Genomic DNA, 24,287 nt, shown 5'->3' on the forward strand with positions numbered 1-24,287 from the left:
AGAGCAAAAATCTTCATAATTTATATTATGTTTTGGGTCAGGAAATTCAGGGCATCATCTTTTCTGGGCACAGACCGCAGTGTGTTCTAACATGCTCTGTATGCTGCCTCAGAGGTGCCCGGCCACTGTGGTTTTACGTTGATTGCTACTGCGAAGATAGGAACTTGATGAGAAGCTAAGGAGGCATCAGCGTGGCTGAAAAGGCTAAGGGGGCGGGAAGCAGGGAAGGTGGTCAGCACACCTGCATGTAAGCCACAGGAATGAGGTGCGTGTGGCGGATCAGATGTGTGCATCTCCCCGAAATGCACATACTGAAGCCGTGATGCCCGGTGTGATGGCCTCAGGCGGTGGGCCTCTGGGGGGTGATCAGGTTTACAGGACGACAGAGGGCAGGCCCCCGAGATGGGATCAGGGCCCTTCCAAGAGGGGAGAGGCCAGAGCTCCCTCCCCCTGCCTTGTGAGGATGCAGGGAGAAGCCTGGCCCCTGCGAGCTGGGCAGAGGAACAGAGCCAAGGACCCAAGTTGACAGACACCTTGATCTGGGGTTTCCAGCCTGCAGAGGTGTGAGAAATAAAATTCCACTGCTTACAAGCCAGCCGGCTTATGGCACTTTGTCAGAGCAGCCCAAGCAGACTAAGACTGTGGAAAAATACCTCTGTTTTAGGGGCTGTCTGCATGGCAGGAGTTGCCCAGAAAGCACAGGGCATACTCCAAAAAGACCACCTGGCCAGAGCAGGTCACTGTTGTCTCACCAGCACCGCCAGAGTCAGCGCCTGCCCACTGGGGGAAGACTCACAGGGGTTTAAAGTCATTTATTATTTACAGAAATGCCTAAGCTCCTTTCAACCCACAGGCTCATCAGAATAAGCTTCTGTTCCCAATTGCTTACTTTTCCCTTTTCTCCTTTCTCCATTTTAAAAATATGAAATAGGCTTCATCATTTACCATTTATAAAGCCTTTTCTATTATAGGGCTTCATGGCATCCCTTTTAAGAGTTGTATGAGCTGTGTGTTATATTATCAACCAACCACTGGTGTAAGTGGGAACTTAACCATTCGGGGGACGCGAGCTCACCCTGCACCCCAGCGCATGGAAGGTTATCTTAGATCATATTCATGTGCATTAGGAAGAGGCTGTGGGACATTCCTAAGTCTCAGAGTTGAGGTGGGTTTTGTATGTGATGCATTCCTAGCAGCATAAAATAGTTTCTCCCGCACTCCAGTTGGGAAATCTCAACATTTACACCCCAGCTGGAATAATCTTGGCTGAACTGCCTGTCAGTGGGTTCTGCTGCTCTCTGCCTGCATTTGGCTTCACGCTTTGGCACTGAAGGCTCTGCCCACTTCCCCCTTTAACGCAGTGACCCCCCTGCCTCCTCCTTCAGCTAATGCCTTTTGCTCGGTTCTCCCCAAGGCTACCTTACTTCTGCTCCATTATGCCGATGCTATCCAGCCTTCTCCGTTAAAAAAAAAAAAATCACTAGCTTCAGCCTATCCTTTTTAAAACCTGTTGAATTCAGTATCTTCTACTCTCCCTAGATTTTTCTCTCCAAGGACTGTGGCAAAGAGGGAGGAGCCCACGACACAGCTGTTCAGGTTCAGCAGGCTCCTCCCTGTGGCTCCGCGTCCCTGAGGCCTCACAGCTGGTGTCCCCGTGGCTGCCTGGCCAGAAGTGAGCATCTGCAAAGCTTCAAGTTTTCAGAGGAAGGTGGCCTTTTGGACTGAAACTCCCATCCTGCTCTGGAGCACCCCTGTGCTTCCCATAAACGATGGCCTCCTGCCGCTCATCAGGGTGCAGGCGACCCCAGCCCAGGGGCCCCTAACCTTACACCTTCATGTGCACACACGATGTCCCCAGCGGGAATGCCCTCACTGCTCATTCATGCCCATCACCTGCTATTGGCTACCACACACTGACGTCAAGAGGCCGCCAGATGGAAACCAGCTGTGACAGCCATGCTGGATGCACACACACCCCGAGAACGTGGAATCCACAAGGTCCTCCCTCTGCAGAAAAGGCAACCTTGCTGGCCTAAATCTTTCTGAACTACTTTCTACAATACATGGCTGAAGTTTTACATCTTACATTGATAGGTTAGACCAGTGATGTCCCCCTTGCTTGCTTAGCAATGACGTCTCATGCCATAATTTCTTTGAGTCCAAGAATCCCCTGAAGAACACTACTGGTGGTTCATTAGCTGCATGTTCAATAAACCTGCAGTGGAGACCCTGTGGCCCCACCCAGCGCTTGGCAAAGACGGGGGGCAGCAATTAGAGCCCCATTCCTGGGGGCCAGCAGGCCGCCGTGAGCGTGCTGCCAACACTCTGATTGTATCTCCCTGACTCCCTTTCACATGACACTCACTACAATCAGCCACAATCAGGCCAGGGTCAGAGCGCTCAGGGTAAAATCCTGGATTGCGTCTGTGTCCTGCATGCCGTGGAGTGATTGAGGCCACCTGCCTGAGCCTCGTTCCCTCATCTGTAAAATGGGGGCAATATTGCACACACATCAAGAGTAGCTGTTAGAACCGAATGAGCTAATATATGAACAGGGCTTGGTACACAGAATCGATGCACAGTTCTTAACTGTTGTTACGGTTATGACTATAATTAAGGGCTCCAAAGGTGTGCATTACTGATTCACCATAAATTATCTGTCCATTATTTAGATATGGTATGTCCATGTAGAAGTCTGCCTGCCTTAATTAAGAAGCACTACTTTACAAAAAAAGACCCTATTAAATTATGTGGGGTGCGGTGTTGTCCAGTGGCCAGATTCCAGAACGCATTACTGTGCTGTCTCAGAGGACCAGAAGTCGCGAGAGGACGCTGCACCTGACACTCGGTAAAGCCGAGCAGGGGAGCCAGTGATGACAGAGTAGCAGGGGGACGCAGCGGGGAGGTGGGCAGCTGGCGGCCACGGGGCCATGATGCCGCTGACTGTCCCAGCGCAGCTCTCCCAGGGCCGAGTGCGGGTCCTACGCACCCTGACCTCCCAGCCACCCTGCAAGGGTCCACTGTGCAGAGCCACAACAGGGCTTCGGAACGGGCACTACCCACCTAAGAAGACAAAGCAGATGCATGGTGGTGGTGTGATTCACATCCAGTCTGCTGGCTTCTTTCTCTTGGAATTTCCAGAAATTAAAATGGTCTCGAATATCTCCTGTTTCCTCCCACATTTAAAATGACCTCTACTGTCATCACACCCTCACCTGTGTATGTATCAACCACCCATGAAAACAAACTTGTGGAGCTACGTGCCCAGACCCGGGAACCGAAAACTGCCCACCGATGCCAGAACAGCCGGCACCCCGCCAGCGGTGAGCCGTGTTCACGTTTTGCACTTTCTCTGTCACGGACATCTCTCCTCATGTTGCATCCTCGGACAGCAGCCCACGCCGGGTCCTGCGGCCGATCTGCGCGGGACATTTTCCCTGAAAGTGCTATGCTCATGGGCCCCTGCCACATACGGTTAGATCTTTCCCTTAGGGAACCTTTGAATCATCTCATGGGATGGTCGGCTGCAGCTCTGAGCACAGAAGAGTCACAGAAAATTCTGGTCAGGAAACAAGCCTCACATGACCTATGCTGGGAAACAAGGCTGCAAAATCAGCACCAAGCTTAACGTCACAAACCAGGATGACGCTCCTGCTCAGTGTTTGCACGTGTCCGCAGCATCCTGAGCCAGATTCTGATCCACTGCCGGAGAGGAAATGGGGAGCACAGATGAGCAGCTGTTTTCCAATTTGTAATGTCTAATTTCAAAGCAATTCATACCTCTGGTCATAAGCTGATAAAGCTGGGCAGACAGACACATGACACCACATGTTTATAAGAGAACGTGGCATTAAATAATGACTAGGCCACTGTGAATCCCAGCACTCTCATGTACAATATTTTGTTTTTCAACTAGGTACATTAAAGGAAAAAAAAATAGCAAAATACAGGGTTTTTTTTGATTCTTCAGTTACAGTAACAAAACACATAGCAAGACTTTGATTTGAACAAACTGTCCATCTTTTTTCAGAAAACCTATGTGCTTTCCTGGCTGGAGGCTCAGTGTCTATACACACGCTCACACATACTGCACATGCATGTGTCAGAGGGCACAGCGTCGGGGGGCGGGGGGAGGGAATGAGGGAGCAGGAAGCCAGAGAGGAAGAGGACACTGGAAACGATGTTTAGAAAATTCACACTTTATTTCGGGTTTTTATTCACTTCATGGTAAGCCCATAAAAGTAACACGAGTTAGAATATGGTGGTGATGGGGGAGAGGTGGATTGTCCCACAGGGTTGCTCAGGCCAGGTTTTTATTCCTGTATCCATGTGCTCAGTTTTCCAGACATAGCAGCTTTTATGTAAAGGACGTGGGGCTTATGAAAATGACCTCATAGCTGCTGAGCGCCCGCAGACTTCCAGACCCAGAGCGGTGCGGGTAAAGGGAGCCTTCCCCAGCCTGTCCCACGGCTGCTGGCAAATTCCAAGGGGCCCAAGAAGCCTGATGTGTTACAAACAAGTCTCTTTTATGCTTTGGGAGCATCCCCCATTGCGTACGAGGCACATTTGCGGAGAATAAACAGTTTTTTAAGCAGGCGTATCTATTTCTGTTCATTAGGGTTATGTATCACCCAGTTTTTTCCTTTTAAAAGAAAATAAATAGATGCATGCCTATCTTCTTGTCTGGCCTAGCAACTCACACACACTTGTGAACGGAACCACTGCTTCAATACACCCGTTACAAATGTTTCGACAGTTAAAGAAAATGTGCACATAATTTCGTTTGCTTGTTCTTCTTTTAAATACTGACAGTTACTCTGCATTGAGTGTGCCCACCCTCTAGTACTTGAGGCTGTTGGGGAACAGAATTCGCCAGCCCAAAATGAGTCTCCTTGGCGTGGATAATTTTAGGCTGATTATTTTTAAGAAACAGGAGACTGGAGGTGTTCTTCTTTTTGCCCTTTCTACAGCCGCCTAAGAGAATTTAGGGAGATGACCTGCTCTGGGGAGAGACGCTCACTACAGACAACACGGGATGAAGGAACAGCGGTGGAAGACGAGGAGTGACTGGGCCGAGTCAGTTTGTTAAAATTCCTCTCCGTGTCCCCCTGTTTCTGGATAGCCCAGCAAACATTTGTTTACCAAACATTTACTCTTTCTCATCCTCCGAACTGCCTTCCTTCCCTTTGAAGCCCGAGGCCCCTCCATCCTTCTCCTTCGTCCGGAACGACACATATGTGTCATTTTGCCTGTCTCTGGAACCCCTCACGTGGGCGGGTTCCCCATATACATATGTAATCAAATCTGAGAGGTACATAATCGAATTTGATTTTCTCCTGTCAATTTGTCTCAGGCCAATTTAATTCTTAGACCAGCCAGAAAAACCTTGATGGGCAGAGGAAAATGTTCCTCCCCAGAAAATTCTTCACAAAACTCGTCTGTGGACTCGCTGAACTCTGCAAGTCCCGGTTAGGAGTCTTCCCGCAGCCCCTGAGATCTCGGCCGTTGCCCCAGGGCTGGGATCCTCCCCTGGCTCTGCAGCCACCAAACAATCTCTCTAATCCATCGTGATTCCAGGCATTGAATCTTTCAGACTGTTCTGCATAAACAAGGAGCTGCGTTTTGCTTTGTTTCTTTCCACTAACTCTGCCCTAAGTGTCCCCTGCAGGGTCTTCCCCAGGGGAACCGGACGTCCCTGGCTCTCCACCGCTTCTCCTGTTGCCTCACACCCAGAGGTGCCCCTGCAGCCCGGGCCCCCGGGGGGAGCACGAGCCCAGGGGCGGGCCTCTCTCCCTCTCCGACCCGCGGCCTTGGGCCTTCCAGGGGCATTCCCAGTGTGACCCACTGGTGCCCCGCGGGGCAGCGGGAGGGGGCACAAGGTTCCCGGCCGCCCTCGGTCCAGCTCAGGGCATCCGCTGTCCCTGCGCTGCACCCCGTGTGTCTGGAAGGCCAGCTCCCTCCGCGTGGCCAGCGTGGATGCTGGAGCGCTTCCCAGCCATCAGTCCTGGGCATGTGATCTTTTTATTTTTCTATTTTTTTAAAATTTTGGTATCATTAATCTACAATTATAGAAAGAACATTATGTTTACTAGGTTCCCCCCTTCACCAAGTCCCCCCCACATGCCCCTTCACAGTCACTGTCCATCTGCGTAGTAAGGCATGTGATCTTTTAACAAGTCCCTGGTTTAAGCTGAAAGCGGAAGATCTCTGGGTACCATTGCAAAGCCCAGTGACGGGATTTTCTGGAAATCAATAGTGATGTTTTTTCCCCTTTTCCTTTCTACTCCTGTGATCACATGATCTCATGAATTCTCTGTTCCAGTATTTATAACTGGTTTTATCTCTCATTTCTCCTTTTCACATCTACCCAGTGTCCCAAAATCAGTTTTTTCCCTGAAGCATCATTGTCCTTGCACCAGCAGATATTGAGAACACCATGAACATTTGATCAAGAAAAAGAGGGCTTGATATCAAAATTTTTAACTTATTTCTTGTTGTTCTGTTAAAACAATGGATCACTCTCTTGCACACCCCTCAGACCCTTCTTGTACTTTCCCACATCCGTCCTTCTTATTTTACAAATCCCACGCCTGAAATACCCACGCACCTTGTTGGTCTAACACTTTGCATTCTCAGGACCTGTGCTAAATCCCAAGTTTTCTGTGAAATACTCCTAGGTGGCCTCACTAGGAATTATTTCTCACTCCTCGAATCGACAGGCCCTCTCCACCTCTCATGCTGACCTGCCCTGTTCTGTACACGGCGTCATGATCAGGAGTGGGGACAGGGGCTGTCTCTGCACTGGGTGGAGTGGTGGGATTCAGACCCATATTCCAATCTTTCTCCAGCAAGATGAGCATCATTAACCGCATTCTACGGTCGAGAAACAAAACCTCTGGGAGTCTGAATACCCAACCCCACTGCCCAGCCTCAGAGGGCACGACACGATTCCGAGCCCTTCCCGTCTCTGACCCCGAGGCCGGTTCTCTCTGACACACTGAGCTGACTCTTAGGGAATCACTGGGCTTTTCTGGCCCAGCCGCTCTCCAGGCAGAGGAAACGGACTGATGCCATGGCGAGGAGACAGAGCACACCACAATCAAGTCCCTTTCAGTTTATGGTGCACAATGGAGTAGAAATATCCACAGCTCAGGTCAGGCTGGTATCAGTGCCGTATCAAGAAGCACAGCCTTATTCAGACCCCACAGTCCCACAAGCTAACCTGTATCCCACCAAAAAGAGGGACCTCATGACCAAGTGTGTTTGGTGAATGGCAGCGTCCTCTACCTGCTCTTTGGGTCACCCTGGCTGGTGAGACAAACACACGAGGGAATCTGCTGCAGAGAAACCCATTTAACCCAAGGGTCCCCCACCGAGTTCAAAGCAACGTTACTTTCAGTGCACAGCGACCAGTAGGCAGGAAACATGCTGACGATGCGGGGAGGCCACTGCAACCCTGTGCTTCTTTTCTTTCTCTTCCCATCCCTACCCTCCCTCCCAGGACCTGGCCCCAGAGCTGGGCTGGCTCGGCTGCTTAAATCAGAACCTTTGAGGCGCGACCCAGGTGACTCTGACATGAAGTCCGTACTTGAAACTCGACAACGAGCCCTTCCTTCTGGGCCTGCCACCATCACAAAGTCAGAAGAACATACTCAGGACCCCAAACCTTGAAAAATCACTAGTGAACGGGTGTTCACTTTTTAAGAAAGCCTGAACTTAGTATTTATAACACTTAGCTAATATTTTTCCAGCTTTATTAAGGTAAAACTGGCAAAGGTGCACACAGTCCAAGTGCACAGCGAGGTGGTTAAATGTACATAAAATTGTGAACTATTTACCGCAATGAAGCTGATTAGCACTTCCATCAACGCCCACGGTTGCCTTTTCGTGTGTGCTGAGGACACTTGAGATTTCTCTCAGCAAACGTACACGGTATGGAGGGTTCTCAAAACACTAAACATAAGACCATCATATGATCCAGCAATCCCACTTCCGGGTACTTATCCAAAAACAAAAGAAATCATTATCTTTTTATTTCTTTTTTTCAAATGGCATATGACAATAGCTTTACTATCAAATGGAACTGTATGCTGGGGAGTGGTTCTTTTTTCACTGGAAAATAGTTGTTATACTTAGTATATTAGTTTCAGATGCACAACATAGTGCTCGGTAATCACATAACGTCACTAAATGCTTACACAGTAAGTGTAGTTACCCCAATATCATATGAAGATATTACAATATTATTGGTTATATTCTCTATGCTGACTTCCTTTTCTATGACCAATTCATTTTATAATTTGAAGTTTGCTCTTCTTTATCCCCTCCACCTACCTCACCCGCCCTCCCACCCCCTCCCTATGGTAACCAAGGGTCTGCTGTCAGTATTTATGGGTCTTTTGTTTGTTTCTAAGATTCCACGTATAAGTGAAATCATATGGTATTTTTGTTTTTCTGACTTATTTTGCTTTGCATGATACCCTCTAGATCCATCCACATTGTCACAAATGGCAAGATCCTCTTTTTTATGGCTGAGTGTATATGTATCTCATCTTCTTTATGCATAATGCAATCATCTTGGAGCGAGCTCTGCACCCCCAGGTTCACTGCAGCATTGTTCACAACAGGCAAAATATAGAAACAACCTGCCTGTTAACAGCTGAGCTGATAAGAAAATGTGGTTTTTATTCACACAATGGAATATTATCTGACCTTAAAAGAGAAGGAAATCCTGCCATTTGCAAACAACATGGGTGGGCCTAGAGGGCATGGTGCTGCATGAAATGTCAGGCAGAGGGAGACAAATACTGCGTGGTCTCCCTTACGTGTGAAATCTAAAACAAAAAGCCAAACTCATAAAAACAGAGAGTGGGGCAATGGCTGCCAGAGGCTGGGGGAGGGGAGAGGCCGGGCAAAGGCGCACAGGTTCGTTATGAGGATCTCACACCCACCGTGGTCGCTACAGTTAACATACTGTGTCATACACTTGACATTTAGGTAGCTATTCCTTTAATCCTCTGCACACCCACAAACTCTCTCAACTCTCCATCCAGCCCTGGCACAGAGCAGCAGGTCACCGGGCAGTTTGTTAGAAGTGCAGGATCCTGGGCCCGCCCCAGAGCTACTGAGTCTCACCTGCATTTCCAGAAGTTTCCAGGTGATTCTTGCACACACTGAAATTTGAGGCGCTCTGGGCCAGCACAGCTCACTTTTGGAAACATGTTATGTACTTGGAGAAACGTTTGCCGAACAGATAGATGCGCTTCAGTATAAATCCTACTGGTCTCGTTTTCTTTCCCTAAGGTGCACGGTAACAGTATAATGACCTGCATGCATGTAACATCTGGATTTCCAGGAATTGAACGGTGCACACAATGATATCTCTGAATATTAAAAATGTTTTGCTGCAGTCAAACACTTGCCAAAACCAAACGGGAATCAACATTTTGGTCCTAACTTTTTTTTTGAAGCATTATTATTATTGTAGCTTTATTTTCACAGAGATTCATAGGCAAAGATAAGGTGTATGTTTTTAAAGTCTAGTATATGGCAAACATCTAGCAATGTATATGATTATGGAGTCCCTCTGTTGTGCATCTGAAACCAATATAACATTGCATATCAATTTTATTCCAATAAAAACTAGAAATAAAAAAAAAGTCCAGCTTAGAACAATGCTTTTATAATTTAAAAATACTGAAGTTTATTTACTGAAAATAGCCTTTTAAAAGTGAATACAAATTAAGAAAAAAATGCTGGTTTAAAAAAAAAAAAGATTTTCTCTTCAAAAGATTGAGTGCACAATCTGGACTCTATGGCCCTCTTGCCGGGAGTGACCGGCTGGTTGCAGAGACCTCCGTGTGTTGTAGGTACTGTGCTCGGGGATTTGCAAAACATTCCCTCACTTGCTGCACTTCCCAAGCCTCCAAGGGCCCGTCATGACCATTTCCATCTCACAGACAGGAAAGTGGGGCTGTAGGGAGCAAACCTGCCCCAGGTTTGCAGTGTTGAGACCCGGGCTGGGGCCCAGATCTGCTTTACACCGTGGTCCGCAACGGGAGTCCCGGCCTAGCTGCTGGTCCTCATGCCCACCTGTGGGCAGCAGGGGAGGGAATAAAGGGCGCCGTCCCCACGGCCCGGCTGTGCTGAGGCAGGCCGCTCTCCCGATCACCCGGGTGTGTACCGACAGGAGGCCTGCCTATTGCAGGACACAGTTTCTTCTCCAAACTCTAGAGGGACTGCACTGAGATGTTTCTCGTGTTCCAGCTATTCTAAAACTCGCAATGCATAAGATCGTATCCTCCAAGACATACAGGTTTATTAAGAAACAATACCACAATTCAATAACACATTTCAAATCAGAGTAACGTAGGTACTGTTATCAAAGGCAAAATATGGAACATGTTAATAACTCCAGAGCCACTACTCATTTAAAGGACTTATCAAGCTTGCATAGCATGGACCAGTACGACGAAACCCAAGCAATAAAATGTCACATTTCCTGAAGTATTGGATTGCACAAAATTACCTTATTCTCCTAACCAGTCCTCCATGAAATTGTGCAAACTTTAAGAAAGAAAGAGAAAAATTAGATACGGAGTTTCAAGAGAAACTTTAAATTAAGATATCAAAATGCACAATTGGAATGCCATGATATTGAAAGTGGCTGATTTGGGGAAGAAATGAAAATTCCCGCCCATTAATTGAGAGTGGCTCAGACAGGATGGGCAGAGCAGGCCTTTAGACGGCTGCTCATCTTTAAACGGCAAACGTACCTAAGAAGTTAATTGTACTTTTGGTTCCCAACAAAAGACCCCACACCCAGAGAAAGATGAGTGACTACCAAAATAAAAAAGGTATTTTACGTTTTGTGAAATGAATTTGAATCCCTAAGGGAAAATTTTTTTTCTCATTGTCCAAAACATAATTTACAGGAAGTTCATTTTGCAATAACATGAGGTGTGTAAGTTGGGGGTTTTACATGACAAGAGAAATACCGGCACCGGCGCTGGTGCCTGAGATGCGCCCGAACTGCAGCAGGCGACCATTCCCGTACCCGCCCCCCCACCCCCGGGGCTGGCTCTCCCTCCAGGGCCTTCCGTCCCTTGGGAGCAGAGAGACCTCATTTCTCTCTCCTCACCCCTCATCAGGTCATTTTGCATGTGGTCTTAGGGTGAAATACTATCTTTTATCCACAGCAACCACCATGGAGTAAACTATAGCTTTTCTATGTGAAACATATTAATTTAAACAGTTTTTTATTATTGAAGTATCATTGATATACAATTTTATATTGGTTTCAAGTATACAACACAGTGGTTCACCAGTTACTCACATTATGAAATCCTCATCCCCAACTAGTGGTGTCACTGTCTGTCAGCACAGAAAGGGGGTACAGAACCACTGGCTGCCCTCTCCAGCTCCCCTCCGTCCCCGGAACCATCTTACATTGTGATTGAGGATTTCTGTGCTCCTTTCTCTCCTCCACCTCCCCATCCACGCACCCCAACACTTCCCCATGGTAACTCATTTCTCAGTGTCTAAAATAAGTAGGTTTTTAAATCAACAATCTTGTATATGCGAAACCATGGAAATTGGTTGCAGCCAAAATGAAACACATAAGATGGTCTACCAGGGAGCTGAGATGCCGGGGAGGCGCCGGGAGAGGAGAACCCACCCGGGCGCTGCAGAGGTGGAGCCACCTGCCTGTGCTGGCCGGGGAGGCCCCCCTGCCTGCCTGTGAGGCCGGTCTAGGCCGCCTGGGACACTGAAAGTAAAGCAGGGATTTTCCGCTGGCCCATCTGAGAAAACCTGCTGCTTTTCTCCTCCAGGTAAACCCAGCACAGAGGACCTTTCCTCCCACTCCCACTGCTGACGGTGATTCACCTGAAACGGGAGGAAATCAGCTCCTTGAAAGATGGCACCCAGCTGAAACCTTTGCACAGCGCAGCCAGCCCATGTCGCTGAGCCTGTGGGGAGGAAGCGCCCTGTCCAGCGGCCCCTGGGCAGCCTGGTGGCATAAAGTGCCGCTGGCTGGTGGGTAGTGTGCAGACTGGTTTCCCTGTAGGCCGTGTGGAGGGGCCGCCTCACCTTCTAGGCCATGCAGCCTGATGAGGATCGTGCACGAGAATGAAGTCGTAGATCGGGTTAGAAATTCTCTGTTGCATAGAATTGCTGTTACAATAGAAATGTCCCTTTAACTCCCTATTGACTTTTGGAGTAAAGGTAACAAGGGGGTGGGATGATCTGAGGTGTGGACAATGCCTTTTTCCACATGCCTACAATTTAAATGAGTCAAAGTAGAGAGAAGCCGTAACGTTTACACAATCAGGCAGGATCTTTAGCGTAACCTCAGTCCTGCCACTCATGCCCTGATTTAGAATGGGATCCATTACTGCATCTGTCCCCAAAATACACAGAACAGATAGTATGCATCGCCTTATTTTATAGTTAGCGCGTACAAGAGGGGCTAGCTCCGGGTCATGGAAACAAGGACTGAAAACGGTCCAGCGGGGAGGAGGCCCGAGAGAAGAAAGCCAGTGCCCGGCAGGTGCTGATGCCCGGCGCAGGGGAGGGTGGCCAGAGAGCGTCTGTAAGTGAGCGCGCCTCCTTGCACCTCTGCTGACTTCTTGGCCTCCACAGTTACACTGGGCTGTATGAGATGTTGGCATCAGGGGAGGCTGGGTCCAGGGTTTACCCTCTGTGAGCTTGTTTCGCAAATTCTCTGTAAAATGATTTCATAACCGCATGAAACGAGGAGAGAGGGGAGGACCCCTCCTCTGTCTTCCTCTGGGCTGGGGAGAGGCGGGGCTGCTTTGCCGAAACCTGTCTCTCCGTGCACACCTCTATAATTCTTCCTCATTAGAAATTAAATACATGCCAAGTCAATTATTAATTGACAAGCTGGATAAACACCCTGAGTGTTAACTGAACCTTCCAGGGTTCTTTGAAGCTCTCTCAGCTACTCTAGGACCTTTGAAATTCTGTGTTGGCTTCAGCAAGTCACTGACTAGACTGACTTAATGGGGAGACTGTGCCTGGTTGGTGGGGAGGGAAGGGAGTGCTGTCACAGGACACCTGGCCCTGCAGTGAGGTCCTGCAGGGGCCAGGTGGACGTGGTGGTAAAGGGACACTGCAGTGCGTGACTGGACGGGAGCTCTGAAAGGTCACAGAGCACCAGAGGTTCTCCTGCCCGAGGAGGCGGGTCTGCTCCAAGCCAAGCAGGAGCACCTTGCATTAATGATCACTGGTTCCCCGGGGGTCGGGGTGTAGATCACAAGATGGTTTCTTCTGCCTGCATTAGTACTAAATGCTCTGGCATCTTGTGTCACTGGACGCATTGTGTGAATTTGATGCTGACGGACTCGGGCGGCATGGAGCCTCCACCTGGAGACAAGTCCCTGAGCACCCGGGCGAGGGCTGCAGATGCTCATGGAGGGAGGGCAGGGAGGTGTTCCAAGGGCACCACAGATCCGTACTCGCTGGGGTTGGGCACCAGGAGGAAGGGCAGCCGGGCCGCATGGCAGGGACCTTGAGGGCACACGGGGCCCTTGGGTTTGGTGCCCAAGGCTCCATCATCGGTGGCTTCTAAGGAAGTGAGACACTGACGTGTGTCACAGGACACAGTGTAAATGCATTAATTGCCCGTTTCCTGTCCTTCACACACTGCACACATGCCCCACCACAGCAGAGGAGGGATTAACCGTTCTCACTGTGACCACATGTTTGAAAGACAGTAAAGGCCTATTACTTGTCTCCTGTTGAGACTCTGTTTCTAACTGTTTCACCACCACGTCTCAATTCAGAAGCCACAGTATGTTACCTCTGAAATAAAATCCATTTTCTTTCATCTCAACATTTCCAGTTATGAGCTCTTTGTACAGCATCCAATCGCTTCAGAAAGAAAGAACGCTTGGCTACCTGCACTTCTAACCATGTTTTGAATTGAAAGAAAAATCATAATTAATAGACCATGTTGCAAAGAAAACTAGAAATTGCAGCTGTCTGTTAAAGTAGGGTACTGGTAGGAAGCCAACCCATATAAAATTAGAATCTCACTAGTGAAAAAAAAAGCCTTCTCTGATGTATATGGAGTTGATTAGGTTTAAATTACGAACCCGTGCACATTTAATATATGGATAATTTGGGCACATTACATCACTCACCACATTTAGACTGCCTCCGCTGTAGCCATGGCAACCCTTATATAAAACATAGCTGAGTTGGTAATTTCAGTCCAAATTAAATGAAAATAAGGCTAACCCTATTATTGTACTTAACAATTTTCCAAATAGCTTCATCTGAGAGGGCCCTTGCTTATATAGTCTGTCTTTTAAAAATAGATGATTGGAAAATTACGTGCGTGTGCATGCTGTGCCCCCCAGCCACCCCCACTGCCCACCCCCGCTGCTGTCAGCCTCGGGCTTGTGCGGACGGCACATCGACCTGCAGGCGACGCAAAGCTGTTCTTGCCATTTGGGGATGGGTAACTCTTTCAAATACGCCAACTGGGGCCATTAAACATTTCGGAGGCTGGACCTCTAAAATTACTGTAAAGTAACAGTGTCTTTAAGGTAAGCCGTATTGTACATTAGCATACATCTTAAAAGGGTCCTTCAACTGATTCTGTTTTAAACTGTAAATAGGCTCTCGTGTGTTTCCTTAGTTATTTAGGAAAACCTACTTTTTCTCTTCTGTCGCCATGGAAGAGTAACTGAAAGATGAGAATTCCATTTAAAAGTGGCCCTGTGGCCATGTCAGCAAAGCTCTTTCTGCAATTACGATAAACACTGGATGTCACCCCTAAGGCTCCGTTTGCTGCGGCACATGCATGGGACCTCCTCGCAGCTGGTCCGCAGCCCCCCGGCAGCCACAGCTTTAGGGCTGCGGGGCCCGGGCCGAGTAGAGGCCGGAGCAGAGGGGCTCCTGGCAGTGCGGGCTCAGGCCTGGACGGTGCCGGCGGGACGCTGGTGCCGACAAGCTCTGCGCACCGTGTATGCTCGGCTTCTTCCTCCACAGAGCTTAGGTGGCACCGATGAGGACCCACCAGCCCCGGTGCTGAGCCAGCAGCACAGCACAGGTTGCCCCAAGGGTGTAATTATGGCCACAAGCCCGTAGCGGTGGCTGTGGAGAGACAGCGCGCTGAGCCGACGGGCGGTCCGGGAAGCCAGACCACCAGGCACCTGGGGCCAAATTCCCACCAAGAACTTCCCAACAACTGCCCGTTTTATTTTTTCCCCAGTTTGCTCCCAGATGGTCGGCCTGGTGAATACCGAGGTGGATTCTTGAGAGCCGGGACATGCCATCCTGCTTGGATCCAGACACCGAGAAGGCGGGTCCGTTTCTCCGGCTGCCACACCGACATCCTGTGTGCGACAACCGCCGTGAACTGCTGCCTAAGGCTGCAGGTGTCAGCGGCCCGAGCATCGGTCAGGACACAACCTCAGCCTGCTGGCCGCCCCCCCTGCCCCCTCGACAGCTTCCTGGGTCTGATACTGAAGCATCAGGCAGGGGCATGGCTGGGGGAAGTGCACACGCACTGGGCAGGGAGGAGGGGCGGGCACTTGAGAAACCAGTGGGAATAAGAAAAGAGCAAGTGGGCAAAACTAAGCCAAACAGCATCCTCTCTCTCCTGCTCGCTGTCTTTAACAAAAAAAAAAATTTAAAGAAGAGGCCTTTGTTCACTCAGCACCTTTGTTCACTCAGCGGTGAATCACGCTGTGTGTGAGTAGCACCTGTGTTTGCTGGGCTGCGCTTCATTTTGATGGGCATCTCCGTTTCCCGTCTGCTCTTTTTATTTCAGACTTTGGTCTGGACATCTGCACCTCAAAGCTTCCTTTCTTACATAAATTAAATTGGTTCATCAAAAGCTGTCCTGATCATGGATTCTAAAATCCTTGTCCAATACACTTCACTTTTTTTCTCTCTCCCAACCTGACACTGTACCAGCAAGGTGATCAGTCAATGCCCATTACCTCTAAATCTCTCATAAATAAAGCCTTTACCATTAATCACAAAATTTCTGAGAATCCGTCACCATACATTTTGTATTGCAATGATTTTTTCAAACCAAAATGATGTCATTTTTAAAGCTAGGAGAGCACCGTGCCACTGAGTCTCTTACAGTGAAGGACAGAAAATAGGCCCTCAATCGAGGTTTGACACATCAGCTGAGAAGTTCACTCGGTACAGCCCCCTTCCTCATGCAAACAGGAAATGATTTGTCCAAGGTCACAAGGACTGTTTGTGCTAGAAGCTGGCACAGAATCTAGCACCCAGAATGTATTTCCTTGACTCTGATGTTAACTGAAAGTGAGACAGACAATACTATCAACACATTCTTGAGCATTTAAAGTTGAATTTGTATGGCATAAAACAAATGGGTAAATTTGTTCAATCCGAAAGTGTTTCAAGATGAGTCAAACATAAAACAAAGGTCATAGAGGCTGGGGTCATTTTTCCCTTATTTGAAGTAGCATTTAACATCAGTCTGGTAAAGCTGATGTAAGGAAAGAAATCATTAATAAGAATATCCTGCTTTGAGTCTTGAGTCTTGGAAAATAAGATAAAATTCAGTTTCAACAACTGGTTTAAAACAGGTGGTCTAGTTAGGACACGTTTCGTGCTCATCTTTTTATTCTTCAGCCTAGGCCCTGGAATGGAAGCTGATACCTACAGAGATGTTCACAGTCACGCACTTCATACTCTACCAGTGTGTTAAGTGGCTGGAGTGGTCTGTGTCCCACCTTAATATGAATGTACACATATTCACTTAGGCTTACAGTTTAACATCTGAAATAGATAATAGATGCAGTTTCTAAAACCCTAAGAAATTATACACCAAAACAAAAAACCAATTCAACCCATAGAAATGACTTAATGTGAGGTGCGCGTTAAGACCTGAAACGTGCATCCCCTGATTTGCCCTTTTCAAACGCACCTACAGCTAATCCGCTTTGAAACCAACATCGTGAACCTGAATTGTGATTGATCAGGTCTGCTTTCCCTGTGTCTCCCCAGCACACACAGCGGGGAGCTGACCATCAGGCTGAAGGACTCTATACGAATGCCGGGTTGGTATTTACGGGTCGCCTGTGACCCTCTGAGGTGCCGCATCTTTGGGGAGGAAAATAAATATGCGACCATGTATCTGAAGTATAGTAGACACATGATTGGTAACGTGATGTTTTAAACTACCACAGTCCAAAAATACTTTTTTGATTCAGCCGCAGAACAAATCCAAAACTAACTCAGCTCGCTAAGCCACAGTCTTCTGGGTTGCTTTAAAAAGTCCAAGGTGAGGGCACGGCGGGTTCCTGTGCCCAGGCCCCAGACAACGTATCTAGCTCGAAATACCAGCACAAAGACAACTTAGACACTCTGAAGTCAATCATGATGAGGATGACTTTTTAGCAGCCCAAATAGCAAGGCAGAGGAAGGTACTCACATTTGCCAGTCAGGTCCAAAGACAGCAACTGCAAAGAGCCTGCAGAAAGGAGACGGGGACGCACTCGTTCCCCAGCACTCACCATATGGACGGCGCCTCTGTGCCGCTGATCTCTAAGAAGTCGTACCCTTCCTCCAGCTGGAAGTCCGTGAAGACGAGCGCGATGGTGTCCCCGGGCTCGGCGATGACGGTCCAGGTGCAGTCGGCGTGGTTCTCGTACTCTGAGGGGAAGCGCGGGCTGGAGATGGTGCTGCTCGTCCCCCGCAGGGTCCCCCCGCAGGCGCCCTCAGCTGGTGGGGACAGAGGCAGGAGGAAAAGCTCTCTCAGGACCGCGTCACACACGAGCACCCCTACAAGCTGTCCCTCTGCATCCGAGACACGCATTTCCTGGACCCGAACCTGGGGCACCCAGCATGGCACAGGCTTTCTTCTGGGTTGTGAATTTAGTTCTACTGAAAAGCTCACGGAAGCCTGACAATGACATCACATTCTTAAATGCACTGCCCTTAAAAAAGAGTGTCATCGTGGCTTTTCTAAAATCTGGAATGTGTGGTTGCCATACACCTGACATTCACAGATAGCTTAACAACATTTTCAAAAACATTTCTCTGAATCCTGGAAGACAGATAAGTCAAAAACATTTTGAGACTTAGAAGTATGTAGCTACCTTCTGTTAACTGGTATCTGGCTTTGAAAATAGAGTACTGCTGAAAGAAGTAGACACGGTTCCTTACTTCTATACAGTATGGAATTTGTTTCTGGTTTTGATTTCTGGGGAGTTCTTGTCCCCTATCATAACAGAGACACAGTGGTGCATAAAAATGTTGAGTAGGAGACGCTTGCATAAAAAGTTAAAATGGAGTGTCTTGGGAAGTACCAAGTAAAAGGTCAGTAAAGATGAAATACACTTAAGATAAAATTAGCATTGCAACAAACATTGGTTTGAAGGGGACTAGATCTTATAAAGTTTTCCAAAGAGTGAAAAATAGACCAATTATGGAATTTATATCAGCTATTATAAAATGTCATGTACATAGTAAGCTGCAACGTAGGGCAGATGAATGATTGTGAAACGCATTTTTCAGGCATGTCTGAGGGTCTGTGTCTTCCTTCTCTCCCTCTTCGTCCCTTCCCCTCCCCTCTGTATCTCCCTCTTATAATTCCTACCCAGAGTATTGGGGTGTCTGTCTGTGCTGCAATTAGGGTGATATGTGAGGTCAGCCTGTTACTAAAATGGGGAAATGTGCCTTCCATAGTTTGTACCCTAGACAAGATCACTTGGGACAGGTGTTTACATCAGCTGCTGACTAACAGCTGTGGGTGTAACCATATCATACACTTAAACACAGAGATTTTCCTGCGGTAATACAGGTTAGCATTATGAACCTGTCCTATGTACACATATGATTGTTACCACAAGTAATTCCTTAAATATATGGTCTTTATTTCTCTAATTTCATCATTACAGAAATTATTTATTATGTACAGAAACTATTACAGAAATAGCTACAGAAGTTAAGTCATTTCACTATAAGAACACTATAAAACAAAAGGTTTGAAGCACTCTTATTATATAAAAAGATAAATGTCACAGGGAGTGGACCTAAATGCCATCAGCTCCGGTGCTACGCTTGGATGATTAAATGAAATGGGTGAATTTAAGTGGCACTTGAGAGCACATACATGCTTTATGATTCAGCTCGTTGGCTAGCAGACCCCCTGCCAACGTATCTGAGGAGGAGGAGCTGATACCAGATCATGCTGGAGTTTTGGAACGGTAGCCTATGCACTAAAGCATTATGATTTAAACGGTGTTCAAATGGGTATATTTATGTGAAAAATATAACGGGAAATAGGGTAAGAGTGAATCGAGTAAGAAGCATGAGCCGCTCTTCTGGGAAGAAGCGCCGACCAAAGGCAGGTGACATTGCAGCTGCGTGACGGGTTTGCTGGGCAGGTGTCAGAGCGCCGGCATGCCTGGCGCCCGTCCCGGGCCTCCACCCCACAGCAGTGGGATGGTGGAGGCTCCGGTGACCTGCAGGGGGTGTCCACAGAGCGGGTGGCATGGCTTCCTGGCATAGGAACACCAGGAAGTGGGTATCTATTAACTGGTGGGGTATTTTAGTGTTTTAACAGCTGGCAGAACTGTGCAGGTGCCCCTGGCTGGCATCAGTACTGAACCAGAGACCCTGCCCCTCAGCGATGGGTCTCCCTTCCATTCAAAATGAGGGCGGCTGAAACAAGCAACCTCCCTTGCCACTTCCACATCTCATTTTTGATGCAATGAGCTTAGACATTTTAAATGTCCAGAAGCTTAGATGTTTAGCATCTAGATTTTCCTAGGACCTCAGTTGACGACTGATTTCCCAAAATCTCAAAATGTAAATCTCACCATCACCCACCAATTTTATTTACCTCTGTACCCTACCGGAGAAGCCGGAGCATGAAGCTGCCATTCGTGTACAGCCTTGGAGGGGCGCAGAGCCCACGGTGGCCCGGGGTGTGCCACCACCTGCGGGCTCTGCCGAGGCTTGGCGTGCACTCGTCACCCCATGCCTGCTGCTACTTGCAATGGTAACACTCGCAGAGCAGGAGAAGTAGCAACCACAGTTCAGAGTTTTATAGGAAAGAAGCTCTTGATCTAAAAGCTCCAAGAAGCGTACGGTGGCACCGTATGATGTATCCCTGATTTGTAATTCCAGCACCAATTTCCAAGGGAAAAATATGAAAATATGAGATACCCACAATCACAAAATATTCACTCAATATCTTACATTCACTCACCCACCTAGGAAATGTCGTGAAGACAGACCTGATTTTTCAAGGAGCTACCGACATCTCAGTAGCATAGGCATCTCCCGGAATAAAGAGCAACAGGGAGAAAGCAAGTTCCTTCTTAAAACTGTCAATGAGAGAACACGGGGCGCGTGGCTTCTCAGCCTGGCCGCCACTGACACCCGCGGTCATTCCACACTCTGTTCTGGGGGGGTGTCCTGCGTTGTAGGGAGCCCAGCAGCATCCTAGCCTCAGCCCACTAATGGCCAAAAATATCCCCCAACTGGGACAATCAAAAATCTCTCCGGCATTGCCAAAAATTCTTTGAGAGACCACATTGTCCCTGGTTGAGAGCTGTTTACTTAGATGAACTTAATTAGTGCCTCCCAGTCCTTTCCGTGGTATTGCATAGAGCCTTTTAAAGAGGAAACAAAGCCATATTAAAGAGCTGTTCATCCTCTTTGAGTCAAGATTAATAATTATTACACACTTGGCTTATTTTAGTGGATTAAAACACAGGGAGAACATACATGGTGTTTTGCCCTAAACACTCTGTGTATGTACAATAATTTAAAAGAATTAGAGTTACTGCAGTAGAATTTGAAAATGGTTTCATTTTTGGTACACATTGCAGTTTTTTCCATAATGAATAAGCCTAGGTAAATGAACTTAGTTGGGAAACAGCTGTTTAATTTTCTAAACAAAAATATTTTACCTCTTTAGAAAAACCTAAAAATCAGTAAGGATATAATAGATTTACTGTTGTTTTTATTTAACATAGCTCTAACCTTAGCATTAGTATTTTGATGGAAAATCTGTATGATGTAACAAATTATTTTATATGGCAAATTATATTTTAAAATACAGTAAGTTTACAATTTCTGAGATATGTTTTCACAAGGCAGGCTTCATCCATTCTAAATAACCAGGAACAAAGGAAACACATAATAATTAAACAGTTTAACACTTTATCTCTAATGATGAATAAAATAACTAAAAACAAATGCTTTATTTGAAATTTACAAATAGGAGTTTCAAAATGAAAGATCATTAGCCAGATTTCAAAAATTTTGGCCACAGCCCTTTAGAATCATGCCTTAATACTGTTATTACCCGTGAGCACATATGCAAATACACACGTGCAAGCATGCATACAACACTACTTCAATCTGGCCTTATCCTTTCTCTATGATCTGTTCCACTCAAATCAGCCAAACTGGTCCATTTGAAATTTAACTTGAATCCTAAAATTTTCTGTTCAAAACTTTTTAACTTCCCACAATACGACTCAGAATAAAATCAAACCAGGACCGTGATCTGCCCCTTTCCCTCACAGTCCTCATGCCCCTTCCCTCACTTGGGCCCCTGGCTTTCCACCCCACCTTTTCCTCACTCCACGCCTGCCCCAGGCCTTTGCCCTCACGGCCCTGCCTGACAGAGTGCCCCCCGTGGCCCCCACAGCCCCTCCCTGGGTCCACCTTCTCTGACCACCACGCAGGAACCAGCATCCTCTCCTGGCCACTCCCCGTCTCCTCCTCGGCGCCTCCTGGCACCTGGCCCAGCACGAAGCATGGGGCCGTAAGCTGTTCACGCTTGTCGGTGCCCTGTTCCTAGGTTAAATGAAATGCTGCTGCCTGGAACTCGGTAAACTTGACTCTTCCTTTTTTCTCTTCTTCTTATTAGGGGAATGACACAGGCATTTCCTACTGCTGCATCTGTGCCCACTGGCCTCCACTCTGTTACCTTTAGTATAAGTGACGGGACTGTAACAAAATATATTTCTGGGCCATAGGCGACATTAAACCATACCATTCCTACAAGTGTATGTAGCTGTTTCAAACATGAGGTTTAAGGAAAAGACCATAGCAAGCCTCTAAGTAGCTATGTTGGATACAAATTAATTTCAGCATAGCAATCCCTGAGGGGTGCACTTGGCATTTTTCTTTGGCTTTGTTTTCAGCAAATAGCTGAGCCCCAAGCCCAGAAACTTTTTTTTTTTAATTCTCAGCAGAGCAGCAGAGAAATTTCAGGAAGAAAGTCAAGGCAGGAAGACAATACAAATAAATTAAAGCAAAACGTTAAGGGGCTAGAGCAAGCTTTCTGGCAACAGGAAGAATTATTCAAATTCCAAAGTTAAATCCAACTGATGTAAACACAGAAATCATGGATAAAAAAGTATGATGCACTTAAAAAAAGTAAGTAAACATTAAAATAAGCTAAATAATTCTGGCCAATATTTAAATAATATATGTTACCATAATGTAAGCTCCTTAAAATCCATGCATGTTTATAAGCAATGAACTTACCAAAATTTTACTCTACTATTTATTCTGTTGTATCCAGAGAAATCTTTTATTTGGAAGCTGAAAATGTGGGGGATTTAATTAAGTAAATGCTGTTCAGAAGTTCACCTTCTCCCCCACTCACTTTGTTTTACACATGGTGGTACAAAAAGAAAATGAAGTAATAAAGCGAGGTTCAAAAGTGCCCCGTAAACTCAACTTTGTAAAATTAACAATTAGCACACGACAAATATTCCTGAATGAAATGATAAATGTTGAGTCACTTCATTCAGTTATTTCAAAAATCATGCTCCCTGGCATTCTGTATGAAGGGGTGAGGGGCTGCAAGTACCCAAGCGACCCAAGGGGGTGGGTTTTCTGCTCCCACACCAAAGGCTTATCAGAGCAATTACTTTTTTTAAATCGGTTTCCTATATTGAGTATTCACAAAATCTTGCATTTTGGGGGGGGGGGAAAGATTCTACAGCTACAAGGAGGTTGAATGCCATCAAGTTAATCCAGGGAGAAGATAAGGTTCTTAATAAAAGATGTGCTTGAATCTACTGATTTCTGTAAGTGGGGAAAATAATTCCAAATGTAAGCAGAAATCAGAGTGCCCTATTTCCCCTAAGGAATTACCAAACTTTTTAAAAAAGTTTCAAGCTAAACTCTAAAATTATTATATGCCTTGCCTGGGTATAAATGTTGCTAGGAATGTATCTCAAGGGCATAATTCAAAATACAGAATAAAACATTATTTAGAGACTTCCTTTGTCATAGTTATCACAAGGAAAAATTGAAACCATCTAAATGTTTAATGACAGATAAAACATTAAATAAGGTGTGATGCATGCAAATGATAGGGCCATGTAACACATTTACTGGGCATTTGCCTCATTGCTTCTGGAATTTCCTGACCCAGAATATTAAGTGTATAAAATGCAGGGCATACAGTTGGATGTATATATAGTCTCTTCTCAGTTTCAAAAACAGCATGGAAAAATATCCGGGAAAGGGAAAATACACGCACGCACGCACATGCTGATAATGCTCAGTTTCTCTAACACGCCCCCCTGAGGCTGTGCGGATTATCGGCTCCGTGAAAACCCTAAGTCAGGCCGTGTGGGTGGGAGCTGAGCTCTCCGGTGGGCTTCTGTGTCTTGATCCCTTCCCCGCTCTGTGCCTAGTGTGGTTATGCACAGGCGGAGGGTATCATGGCATCTATGCCAGGCTGCTGTGAAGGTCAAAGGCACACAGAATGTAAGGCTCCACACGCCTGCCTCTCACTGGTGCCAATGCCAGCCAGGCCTCACCCTGAGGCTCGTTCCTCCTCCCTGCTGCAGCCTGCCCAGCTCAGCCCGCCCTTACCCTGCCCCTCATCATCTCACTAAATACTGATCATCTCTTGTAGCTGCCACTTGAGGTCCCGCGTCCTCAGACCACCTCCTGTGCGTCTAGGCCACTTTCTCAAATACCCGACCCGCACAGATCCTCTGACCCCGGGGACCTGAACAGCTGATCCTGGCACTTGCCCGCAGCCCTGCCTTCCAGCCTCATGTCACCCCCTCTTCATCAAATGTTGTTTTCTGGGTGAGGGCATCTCAGGACACTTAATACAACTAGGTATGTGACATACATTTATTTCTTATTCATTGGTTTGTTTACATACGTCTGTACCTACCCAATCAACTATTATACCCATGGCGACTGGGATTTTTCTTGCCTCATGCGCGTTGTTGTCCTGGTCTCACGGACCAGGGTAAACCCGCTGCAGCCCCTGGGCT

The 24,287-nt window shown here is 47.1% G+C and overlaps 1 protein-coding gene across 1 annotated transcript in view; it reads right to left on the reverse strand.

The window, feature by feature from the left end:
- The window catches only part of CSMD1 (CUB and Sushi multiple domains 1), a 1,485,257-nt gene that overhangs the window by 684,610 nt on the left and 776,360 nt on the right, over positions 1-24,287 (reverse strand). The window contains exon 5 of the mRNA XM_036898253.2: positions 17,529-17,736. Within this exon, the coding sequence (XP_036754148.2) occupies positions 17,529-17,736 (208 nt within the window). The remainder of the gene's footprint in view (positions 1-17,528; positions 17,737-24,287) is intronic.

Source organism: Manis pentadactyla, chromosome 7 (genome assembly GCF_030020395.1).
Source record: "Manis pentadactyla isolate mManPen7 chromosome 7, mManPen7.hap1, whole genome shotgun sequence".
NCBI classification, from domain to species: domain Eukaryota; kingdom Metazoa; phylum Chordata; class Mammalia; order Pholidota; family Manidae; genus Manis; species Manis pentadactyla.